This window comes from Rhagoletis pomonella, unplaced genomic scaffold, assembly GCF_013731165.1.
Source record: "Rhagoletis pomonella isolate Grant_MI unplaced genomic scaffold, Rhpom_1.0 Rhpom_scaffold_00003, whole genome shotgun sequence".
Lineage (NCBI taxonomy): Eukaryota > Metazoa > Arthropoda > Insecta > Diptera > Tephritidae > Rhagoletis > Rhagoletis pomonella.
The window spans coordinates 84806481-84819152 of record NW_023458557.1 but is presented as its reverse complement, the minus strand read 5'-3'; the positions used below and the strand labels follow the sequence as shown (position 1 = coordinate 84819152).

General features: G+C 41.0%; 1 protein-coding gene across 1 annotated transcript; it reads right to left on the bottom strand.

Annotated features, from left to right (window-relative positions):
* Nucleotides 1-1540: 1540 nt before the first annotated feature.
* Nucleotides 1541-1909, bottom strand: LOC118736398 (salivary glue protein Sgs-3-like). Its single transcript, XM_036466492.1, has one exon. The coding sequence runs from the start codon at nucleotides 1907-1909 to the stop codon at nucleotides 1541-1543; it is 369 nt and encodes a 122-aa protein (XP_036322385.1).
* Nucleotides 1910-12672: the final 10763 nt, after the last annotated feature.

The window sequence follows — 12672 nt, the reverse complement described above, 5'->3', positions numbered from 1 at the left end:
TATAGAATCCATAAAAAAATTTGAAGCTATTTAGATGGAGATTTAGGAAAATTCAAAAAATTTTCATCAAAATTTCAGATTATTTAAAAATATTTTTAGGTACGCAGTTCAATAGCCCAAACCATTTTAAACTAATGAGTCCGCCATTTAAAATTTTTCTAACCTGACCTCAGATTCGTATTAAGCGCCCCCAGGAATCCCAGAGGAAAACATTTCTAGCGGACCGAATCGATTTTAATTTTTTGGCCGCCATATTGGATTCGCCATTATGAATTTTTAAATGATCATGATCGTAACAGTAAGAATCTGCTGTTACTTTTCCTTTCTTAGTGTTGGATACTACGATGTCAAAAAAGTTATAAAGCAAAATCTAATTTACGGTTAGTTTAGACGCCATATTTTTGAAACGTTTTCAATGGGGGGGGCGCCTATGTGATCATTTTAAGAGCTTATTATTTTTAATCCGCCCTGTAGAATTTGGCCATCGTACTGTACCGGTTGACGTGATGTGGAATTGAATTTTACGCCCCTTCTCTTACATCGCTACTTTCGGCACATTCCCGGTCGTGATCTAAGCGTCATAATAAACAAAAAAAAAAAAAAATTATGTTCGTACAGAAGTTGTGGAGAATGAAATTCTCTATAACTTTGGCATTTGAATATGCTACGTCTTTTCAAAAGAGATGGTTGAAAACAGGCGAAAACCGTGATAATGTAAAATTTTTTCGCAGTTTTTGCTAATTATTTACAATTAAAAAATGCGGGAAATTAAATTCTCTATAAATTTGTATTCAGCACTTTTTACGAATAATGCATAATAAGCTTTGCAAATTGCAAAAAACCCCAAAAAACATAAAAGCCAAAATGGCGGAATGTTCTCATATTTATGAAATTTAGGCGCAAAGCTGTTGAGCCATGATCTTTGTGTCAAATAGAAGTAAACTGCATCAAAAGTTCGCTACTAGAATTTTTCTTTTTAGCAAAAGTCTAATTTTACTGGGCTACTAGCAACTAAACACTGTGCAGCAGCATGTTATGGCCAAAAATACCAGCAACAAATAAGCATGATTGCCCAAGTGAAGTACTACACCAAAAACAAAACAAAACAAAACAAAACAACGAGAACTAAAATTCAATGGCAAAAACAATGCAATTAATTTCACTTACAACAGCTCACCGACAGGATGAGCAGCAGCAGTGCAGGTCGCAGTAGATGGCTCCTCAACAAGAGGAACAGTATGGCCCATAAAGACTGCAGCTGTAGGACTAGAATTTGTGATGCTGCTGGCCACCAAAGTGGTGGCGCTGAAGCTGCTAGTGTTGGTAGTAGTGGTGATGGTGTTGTTGGCACACATATCTGCGGCTATGACTGTGGCTATGACTGTTCATGCACAGCGCTTCGCTGCTGTAGGTGTTTGCTGGTGGAGTTGGAGTTGGAGTTGGAGTTAGAGCCGCCTCTTGATGGACTAGTTGCTCTTGCCCGCCACTAATGCTTGTGATGATGATGTTGACAAGAAGCGCAATGCGTTTGTTGCTATTGCTATTGCTGTTGGCGTTGTGCTGTTAGTGTTGTTGTTGTTGCAGCTTGATTTGTGCTTTCCCACACAAAACAGCCGAGGTGGCCAACTGTGGTACTGGCCGTGTACGGTTTCTGTCGCCGCTTCCTGACAGTTTGCTGCTGATGAATTTCATAGTTGTTGATTTTATGATTGCCATTTCCATTTGTTGATGTCGCAGTTGATTTTGCTGTGCCGTTGACGTTTGTGCTTGTTGAACTGTATGTAGTTACCGTTGAAGTTATGACGATAGTTGACGTTGTCATTCGTTGTGTTACGGTTGTTGGCCGTGCGGTTGTTGTCGGTGGTGGCGTTGGCAGCGATGGTGCTAGTGTTGTTATTGTTTTTGCCATACTTATTGCTGTCGTCATACTCGTTTTCGTAATTGTCAACGCTTTAGACGTCGTTAAAGTTGCCTCCGTTGCTGTCCAACAACAAGCTGCTCTAAATATCAGGCATATCAAGGACTCTTGTTGATGGCAGCAGCGTTGTTGTTCCTGTTGTGCCAGCTACTGTCTCTAATGCTTGCCAACTGCTTGATGTATTGTGGATCTTTGGAGCTTTTATTAGTGTTGGTATTGCTGTTGCCAACATAGTTTTGCTGGCCTCTGCTTGATTGCCATTACTATTTACGTTTAACAACCTTTTACCATTGTCAACTACATACAAATTTATTGTTGTGCAGATTTTTTGTTGTCTCTGTTGCTATTGTATTGTATTTTATATGTATTATTGCTGCTGACAGGTGAAACGACATCATTCTTCGCACATATTGTTACCGCAATGGCACTACAAGTCCCACCGACCGCCACAATGGCTCTCCTCGGCATAGCTGCGATTGTTATCAGTGTTGTTGTTGTTGTTGTTGCCGCCACTGCTGTTGTTTTCCGCATCATCATCAGCAGCAGCAGCACCATCATTGTACATGTCAACATCAACAATATAGGCGTCGTTGACATCTTGAGAATCCATCAACGAGGTCGCAACTCTACTGTAACGAATGTCAGCAACAGCAGCAATTGCGGTTGCTGCCACAATTCGTCTCGCTGTTGGTACTTTTGAATGTTAAGTGTAATGTTGTTGCTGCTGTTGCTGAACATAGTCGCTGGTTGGAGTGGTTGAGCTGGCGTTTGGAAACTCCTTTTCAGTGGCTGATTCGCACTTGACATTGTTCATTGTGGAATGGTTTGAGGCGTTTGATTGTTCTGTTACTTATGGTGTTGTTGTTGTTGTTGTTGTTTATGTGGCTGATATATAGCTATTCTTTGCTCGAATGGTGGGTTATTTAAGTCAATACGACTTTTTAATGAAGTTTGCAAACTAGTACTCGAATAACTTTCATCCTTGCCATATTGATTTCTTCTGTCCTTTTTTGACTGCCGATAACTCTATGAAGCTTTAGATGGAGATTGCGGGCAGTCGGCGATATGTCCTATGGGAGCTTCAAATTTATTTAGGGCTTTCTCCTTACAATAAATTTCTCGTCGGCTTGGTATGGCGGGGAAGTTTAAATTGTGTCGTAATATACCTCATAGGTGGAGTGCATTGGTGAAGTAAGAGGGAAACCCAGCATTGCATCTTTATGCAGCACACTTCTTGACGCTTCAAGATGAAACGTTGCTGTCGCTAAGGGATGTAATGCCGGGATTACCGCACCAACACTACCCAAGCCCAGGATGAATGGCCAGCGGATAGTAAAAAGTGGCTTGTCGCTAACGGTCCCCTCCGATGCCCGGGCAAGGTCGGTTGTAGAAGTGCCTTTCCAATACATACCTACTCTGCGGACGAGTTACGAACACCTTCCGGAATACTCGTGGGACCACAAGTGGAAACAATCAACAACAACAGAAAGAAAACTAAAGCGACAACAGCAAGAACAAAAACGCAAACCCGCGGAAGATGTGACGTCGTCGGAGGAGGGGCAGCTCCTACTATAGCAGCGAACCAGACAGCGATTTCGCCTGTTGGTTACCACCAATGCACCTCAGCAGAAAAAGCGGTAAGCCGCGCCAAAACGGAAGGTGCCAGCCATAGTACCGCCGTTTTGAAATTAGACCATCAAGAACGCGGTCGGTACCATTGGCATCCAGCCGCAAAAGCACAAGCACACTCAAACGCGTTCATGATGCTACAGTGCCAGGTGGCTCTGTACATGCTGGGCAAAATGCAGAGAAATGCAGCAGCAGGACGTGTAGACAAGTGCGATGAGGAAGATAAACTCAGATATATGGGCAGAGTAGAAGAGTATGAGAAATTTCAAATGAAACGTACTGACACGATGGTAGCTGGCAAAGCTCTCCTGGCTAAATCATCTACGGTAACTTAGTCTAAGCTGATCAAAGAACGCAAGACGGCGCTACATTCGGCGTCTCAGTCAATGCCGAACTCTGATAACTGGGCTTCCGGCCATATTAACATAGAAAGAAACGAGAGAGCAGACAAACTGGCGAAGGTGGGAGCTTATTTGGATGAATCTGTTGCGGTGATACCACGTTATCCCCGCAGGCAAATACAAATAGAATTCCACTTGCACCTTTGGGAAAAAGCAAGAACGGGGGTTCGTCAAAGTTCTAGACTTGCAAGATAATACGAAAGCTTTGGCCTGGAAACGGAGAGACAAGTGTCAGGATTGAGTATAGTAGTGCAACTGTAACTGCATATGCAGAAATATGACTAGAAGGAAAGAAGAAAATACTTTCTAAACTAAACAAAACCGGAAGTTTATTGAGAACAAATAAGTGATGAGTTGCCGAAAATCCTAGGCGTTTTTTACCAGCACAAAAATGATTGATTAAAAAATGTGAGACAAATTTTTTATTACATTCTGGCTACGCGCTTGAGAAGCGTTTCGAAATTCCAACAGCTTTTGCTTCGTACTTTAGTAGTATGCAGGCTTTTGGAACATAGAAAAACACCAGTTTGCTTGTTTTTCTTCTTTCTTACCTTTGTTCCTAAGCGGGACTTAGGGCATCTGATTCTGTTTCTGGTAATCGCTTGGCGCCCCTTCCAGCTAAATCCGACCTGCTTCTTCTCTATCTCGACCGTATATTCTCCTCCACATTTCACGGGGTCTGCCGGAAGGACTGCCTCTACCGATTAGAGGACCGCATTCTTAGACCTTATTGCCAATACTATCGTCTTATTTGCGGTTCCATTGAAGTCAAGATGCTCCATGTTAGCTTTCCTGAGCAACTCCTAATTTGAAATTTATTTTAAGTCAAAAAATTCGGAGTAAATATTGCAGTTTTTTCAAGCAAGTTTTAAAATGTATCTGTCCTTTGAATACCAATTTTGTTCAAAAGGGAAATACATTTGAGAAAACGACACTAAGACATTTGTTTACGAGAAATTCCGGGCATCTGCTTATGGAAGTAGTGACTTTCCAGGTGAAACTGTCATAGAGCGGTTTCGAGAATACATTTGATTTGAAAAGACTTGGGGTCTGGCTTTTACTTACTCAGTGGCCAATGTCTTCGTCTGTGCCGCCAGCGTGGGAAACTTCGCTGCCAAGTTAAGTCAAATTCCCCATTGTCTCAATAGTTTGGTCGGGGACTAACATGTGACAACCAGACTTCACACTGGCATACATAAGACCCTGGTCTTATTAAAATTGATTCTCAAGCCTGCCGCCTTAGCTACTCTGTTTGCTGCAGGGAACTGAACATGGACCACCGAAGTCCGTAATCGGGGAGTAGCATCATTGCAGCATCCAACACCTCCTTCTCCTCAATCACCAAAAGGAATAGAGCTTCGCTGTGAACTTCGAAGCTCTCGGACAGTTGTAAAAACGGCAAACTTCTAATGAGCCCTTGTTAATGCCCACCACAAGAAGAGAGCCTTCATCATCGCCTTCTCCTCTGGTATATGAATATGTACACATTTGGCTTGTTTCAACGAATTTATTATTTGAGAAGAACTTACTAGTGGAGGATCCACGTGCATCCACTCGAACTTTAAATTGACCTTCGATTCACCAATGGCTTTTCATAGATACTTGTCGCGTAAGTATATCTGCCCTCACACATCTATGTAATTCCGATCCAGAGACCTACATATATTTTTTTTTGCCATGTGACTCTTTGCTTCAAAAGATCCCTCATTGACATGGGGAAGAGGTTCCAGAGCAGACAAATCTTCATCGTTGTCATCTCGGCTGCAGTATCAGAGGAAGAAGGATATTGAAAGTTCACCGCAGCTTTTTTCCCCCTCATATTTGCATCTCTGCGGCAGCCTCGTGACCAGCTTTACAAATAAAGGACTTAAGTATTCTAGCCAGTACTCTCCAGATTCTCTCTAAGGTCAACAGTTTTTGCTTTCGCCAGTGAAGAAGTAGAAGCAACATCTTGCCAGCAGCTTACTTTCACCTAAACCTTGTGTGCCAGTGACAGTTATAGAGAACTTTGGGCTTGCACAGGCTAACATTTCTGACGACATTCTTTAAGTCATTCTACCTGAGATGCATAAATGCCTTTCGGGGCTGCTTCAACCTAGCCAAACTTGGTCATTAGTCAAAGAACAACCCAAACCGATGGATGCATGAAACCTACTCTAACATTTTTTGAATCCATCTGATGGAAGAAAACGAAGGGGAAATCCACACAGTCAGAGCTTAACAAACTCCAAAGGTTGGACTACCGTCGGTATTATTGTTGCGATAAAAACTAATCCCACAGAGGCCCTTGAGGCATTTGATGGGACAAGATATGTAACCAATAAGCTCTTTTTTTAAACATAAAAAAGAAAGATAAACCTGTTTTCTAGGCTGAGATCTGCGCCATAGAATTAAATATGTCTAAACGAGTACGCAGATAGAGGTGCCTTCCTATAATTTGTGAACTCACTTTGACTTGTAGAGCGGCATAATAGACGATTCTAGGCGGGTTTTTTCAACAAAATTACACAAGTATCTTCGTGAACATAAATCCTTAAAAATAACTATAAATTTTTTCGACGAGAACAGCCTGAGTTCAGAAAGGGTTTAGCAACAGTCAAAGGAGTTGTTGGGAAGATGTAAATTAATTACAATGATATTTGACTATCAACTGAAAAAAAAAAATGATGTGCAACAGGGATATCTGTATCGGTGTACAAAAAAGTGTAGAGAAAAAAATAAATTATAAAAATAAAAAAAAAACACGCCGTCATGGCGTTGCCAACAAAAATATGACAAATGACATGCCCACTTCAAAGTAATTACTTTCAATTAGGCTTTTCCGCAAGTGATCCTTTCAAATTGCACACAAGCACTCTCATTTCTTTTCGGCCAATGCGCAGGCGTACAATTCACAGCCAGTCATAATCGCCAGAGTTACCTACATACTGTACATACATATGTACATAGGAGAACACCGTTGCAACGTTGCAACAGCAGCAGCAGCGGCAGCTGTCGCCTTCGAGGCGCTTTTGTTGGCGTTGACATTGACATAGCACAATCGCACCAACACCAGCACCACCGCCAGCAATAATAATTGTTGCAGCAACAGCAACAGTAACAGCAGTTGCATCCACCATAACATTGAGCAGGAGCAACAGCGGCCATCATCAGCGGATAGCGGACATGATCGCATGCGCAACGACTTAACTACTTCTTCTTGCATTGATGCAAATCCATGTGAAAGCGCTGGTGTGTGTGTGTGTGTGTGTGTGTGTGTGTGTGTGTGTGCGTTGAAGGCACGAATCAAACCGCATCGTGTCAGTTATTAATGTTGCACATTTCTTGGCTTAATGGCCAACTCAAAGGTTGACAGATGTGCGTAATTTATTCCAACGAAAAAGCGAAGAACTCTATCCTGTCCGTCGTTTGCTCTTTAGCATTTGGCCAAGCTGCAAAAGCCTGCCTGCCTGCCAGCCAACTACATATTTCGTATTGGTTGATAAATAGTGGCTTGTGAGTACATACATACATACATACACACACATATGTATGTATGTAAACAGTATATTGCAAATAAAAATGATTATGAGCCTAAAAGCTGATGTATGCATTTCTTCTATACAAATGAATTTATTTGCAACAGAATACGCCATAAATAATATGAAGTATGAAGAAAACAACGTCAAGTTTTAAATTGAGGAAAGCAAATAAAAGCCATTCAGAATTTATGGCCTAGAAGAGGCTTTCGAATTGCTTGACCTCGTACAATTTCCAAACGGTTCGTTGATTAAAAGGGTAAATGAAGAAAGATGAGCCAAAAGAATTTTAAAAGTTGATATGGCTTAAATTGGGTTGGGTAAGTAGGCAAACAAGCAGCTGCACACTATACTACACTGAAAGGCCCGACCACGCCTAGAAATTTCAATTAGCTTAGGTTAGCGTAGATAAACGCGGCGCCCGAAGCGCTACTAAGCAGATCTCCACTGCATATCCACCATCATTCCTCCCTTTCTTACATAAAAGCTGGTTTTAGGAGGAAATATGGAGCATATGAATTTTCCAGGTTAAAGGCTACAAGGCTGGATTAAGGTTGGCTTCGTTGTTAGACGGCTTTCGAAGAAGAAATTGTTTTCTCAAAAAGTAGTCTCAAGTGGGAAGAGCAACAAGCTAAAACTCAGAACATTTGATAATCAAGCGGCGCTAAGCGGCTTTTGCCGGAGTCTTACGAACAAAGCTAAATTCTGCGGAGTTACTCTGGATTAGCTGAGATGGAAGGACCAGCTATCGCAGAGATTTGAAAAGGCTTCCGTAGCTTTGTGCTCAGACAAAAGAGACATGGGCAAAAATGGGGTTTGGAGTCAAGCACTTAGGTCTATGCAGCAATTGGAAATGTTGGTTCTCCTATTTTGAATTATTTTATGTGATGCGCTCGAAATAAGGTAACCAGTCATAAGCCGCTTAGAAAAGTAGAACGGAGTCGTATGATGTGCATCAGCGGAGTGATCCAAAATATATCAAATTATGCTTTAAATAATGTGCCGACTGCATTCTATTGGTCTGTGGTACGACGACCACATTTCTGGGCATAAAGAGTTGTTCAGAAGGTGGTTTTTGGCACCCTATGACAAACTGATACCTGGAGTCTCCTTTAGAAGAATGTAAGTCGTTAGATTTCGTAAAAGGGAACAATGGTGAGAACCAGACACTCTCGTGGGAAGCTCGGTGAAATCTATCCGTAGCGTCGGCCCAAAGACTGAACATTGCGCTGGAGCTGGATGGCATTTGGACGGTTAATTCAGATGCTTTATTGATTTGAATGCAATGGCAACGGTCTTTCAATCGGAAGTCTTTCCTTTACTCAAAGTCGCAGACTAGATAATTGCAGTGACAGGCAAACCTTGATAACCGCTCGAATTTCTTCAAAGATAGTCCAAGAATATAAGTTGGAACTGAACTCCTTTACAAGGTGGAATGAGCTTGAACTTGTGTGGGGGGTCCCAGGACACTACGGTAATCAAGGCAATGAATTGGCTGCTGGTGAATTGGCGAATAGCGGTTCTCTGAAGCGTACAATTGGACCATATTCAATTTTTGGGGCCAAGCATAGCGGCAAAGATAGGGTACATCAATGATCTTATAAACAAAACTCATGAGAGCCATTGGTGCGGTATTGACACCCGAAAAATATCCATGAGTTTCCTGAAAAGGCCTGACAGGGTGTTAGCAAAATTTCAAAAAGAACGATCTACGATACAGTTTGCAGAGGAGAAATGAATTTCCACCTCGGCCACTTAATCCTGTCACTAGGCCTTAAGTAGAATAGGCAATACAGCCTGAATGCTTGTAAATTCAAAGCTCAATTGTAAAGTTGAGCAATACCACTAGGTTTGCCCGAATTGCGATGGAGCTCAACACTATGTCCGATATCCAAATAGGCTTAAAACAGGGTGATTATCTATATTTCGGCTTCCCTAATCTGGCAATGGAGATGAAAATAAGAGCAGCAGGATCGAATAATCTTGGATCGCCATTTTTTGTGCGGACTAAAATTTACGATGCCTAATGAGATTCATCATGAACTCTAAGTTGTTCAGCAATAGGCAGTGACATATCCAATCGTAGTCTTCCACTTTAGGCCTAAGTTTGAAGCTGCTTGTCACTCACTACTCACTTATCATTAGAATCCATACGATCAACACGTGCATTGGCAACGGGGACGTGTTTGCGATATGAACTACATATATGTATGTAGATAATATAAATTTCGACAATTGAAGCACCGAACAATTCGCTGTGAAAATTAATACACAAATGCTTTTCATCATGGAAGCGTTAGTGGACATTAATCTTCATTTCCAGTTTGAGACCCAAAGGATTTGTGCAAAACATAGCAGAAAGGATTCCCATACTATTCAATGCAGATGGGTTAAATATACATATTTATGCACATATATACATACATATGTATTTCTAGCTTTCCTGGACAAACGTAAGTGAGCGTGTCCTGAAGCGTTCAATGCACGACTACATACATATGCATAAACGCTTGTGGACAGGCGCACGCACAGCAGGATTTTGTGCACAAAACTCCTGCGAAAGCTCAGTTCGTTATAGAAATGTTTGATTCTTTTTTAATTTAACTCGAAAGTCTTCTAGAACAGGTGAGTTGCCACCTGTTTAAAAAATCAATATCAATTTGAGATATAAGATAATGAAATATTTATTATGTACATAAGAAGAAAGCGGTTTAAGACATTTTTTAGGAGGGTTGCCACCTACTTAAATAGCTAAGTTCAAATTATTCAATAAGTTAAGTCAATTGTTACAATATGGATATCCATTGAAGTGGGTTTGAAAAGGCTGCATTTCTTAACTATATGTTGGAGGGTTGCCACATGTTTAAAAATCAAATTCAATTTGAATTAAGGGAATTTGGTTATTGAAATATACATAGGTATATCACAATATGGGTGTCAGACTAAAGAGGTTTAAGAAGATTTTATTTTGAAAATATTTTATAAAATATTATATAAAATATTAACGAAAGAGGGTTGCTTCAATTACCTATTGCCCTTAATTCATCCAGCCACTCAAAAATCCTAAAAACAAAGGCGCCCATACCCATACCCTCGAAGGAAAGGTCGGTGGAGGAGTTTGTTTCGCGGAGCGGGAAGTATAAACATATTTTTGGCTTCCCTACCACTGCAGTGTATACCAGCCGGAGATTCTGGCTATCCAGGAGGCCACTTTATCTTCTCTGTCAGTCAGACAGCTATGAAAGCTCTGGAAAGGTGGTGGACACCCGCCTGCCCGCGAGCAAAGCTCTTTCAAGCTTTGTATACGTTTAGTATAGCAAGCCTGAAAGAGCTTTGCCCGTGAGCAAGCTGATGCACGCCACCGCTTTAGAATCATATGTAGACGCAACACAAAGTCTCTCACTGAATGCCGCTTATCTCTAAACGAGAGCATAATAAAATAAAACTGATATGCGTGCCTGGACACCGAGATATTGAGGGAAATTGCAAAGCTGAGGAACTGGCGAGGAATGTTACGACCGGCCTCATCCTTCCGGAAAAGGACAATTTCAATCCACATGTCAGGAACATCGCCATACAACGCTGGAGAAACCTCTCGTTCTGTGAAACTGGTATCGAGGTGGGACCGAGGTATCCTTTCTCACAAGAATGCTTACAGGTCATTGTGTAATTGGCACACATGCTGCTTAGCCGCAGCCGCAAATACGTAGGAGAAGACTACGCGACTGCCCAGCACTCAGCAGAAGACGCTTGCCGTCTCTACAAGACCTTGAGGAATTGACGGAAATCAATCTTAGAGCATTATCACGTTAACGGATTGGTTTGATCCCGAGTAAACGTCGCAAAATTGAAGAGAAACGAAGATTGCATATGGTAACACAATGGGCCTGTCCTTGACCTGAGTATACGGGTGAGTCCCTCTTTCTAGCCATTGCAACCTAATCGAACTTAAGTAAAGTTGAATTTGATTTTTTAAGCACTTGGCAACTCTCCTTTATGTATGTAGTTTAGTGGCTTCTACGCAGTACTTGCTTGTTTTAGTTTAGAGTTTATAGTTAAATAAAAAAAAATCTAAAATTTTTCGAAAGAATTTAACTTTTTTTCGAAAGAGTTTTATGCATAAAAACCCACTGTGAGGCGCTTCTCTCAAGCTATCAACTGCCCCATACAAGCTGCTACAAACACACACACATGCAAAAGTATGCAAGTTCATTTGGCTACTTGTTTTACGATGAATAATTTTCAAGTCCAGTTTATAGATTTGTTTGTCAAAGGTACATACATATGTGACAAAAGTAGATATGTATTGTGTGTATTGATGTATGCAAGTGTCCTTGTCTTGTGTCCTGCTTGCCGATTGATGTGTTGTGTGCGCTTAGAGTTTTGTCTCTTCCGTGATATTGCATTCAAATCTCATAGGAACTAATTCATTCATTAAACAAAAATTACTGACCATTCATCTGACCTGTGAGTAGTGAGTAGTGAGCGGTTAAGGCTAGCGGCGTGGTAAGCGACGAATCACAACATATTAGGAAAGTGACATGTGCGAAACAGAACGAAAAAGCATTCATCAAGGTTTGCACGGGGGAGTTTGTGTGGATGGATGAGCATGTTGGGGATGGCATTTGTTTGTTGTGTGATTTTGAGGATTAAAAATCACCTACAATTCATTTTATGCTGTACTCGTACCTTTTGTTTTGTTATTTTTTGTTAACTGTCAAATACATTTTTTTAACAACAACTATATTTTAGAATGCCGTTGTTTGCTGCCGTATTTTTCTTTTTGTTATTGCTGTTGCTTTGCTTGTTGATGTGCTAGTGTCACTTTTTGTGACCACAGTAATCAACTCAAATTACAAGCTGATTAGACTCGAGGGGCAAACTCAGGCCGTTTTCATTGTTAGCAGAGGAGTTGGCGCTTTTTTCACTTGTTTTTTCTTTCTGCTCCTTTATTTTCAACGGTGCGTGATTTTTTTGATGGTGTTGCAACATGACCGAAGGGTAGAAAGTGTCTTGTTAACGGCCTTCTCACTAACCACCACGCGTAAACACACAAGATGTAGCATAAACTTTTCTAGCTTCTTCCCGTTTTAACTTTATTAGCATTTTTTTCTTTTCTCAGCAGCTTTCTTAAATTTTTTATCTTGTGCAGCTTTTGCCTTTGGGCGCATTTGCTTTGCTTGACTTACAGCAATTGTTTGCGACA

What these genes read in the sequence shown, in the direction of transcription:
- LOC118736398 (XM_036466492.1), bottom strand. Translation starts at nt 1,909, where the DNA reads ATGGCAAAAACAATAACAACACTAGCACCATCGCTGCCAACGCCACCA.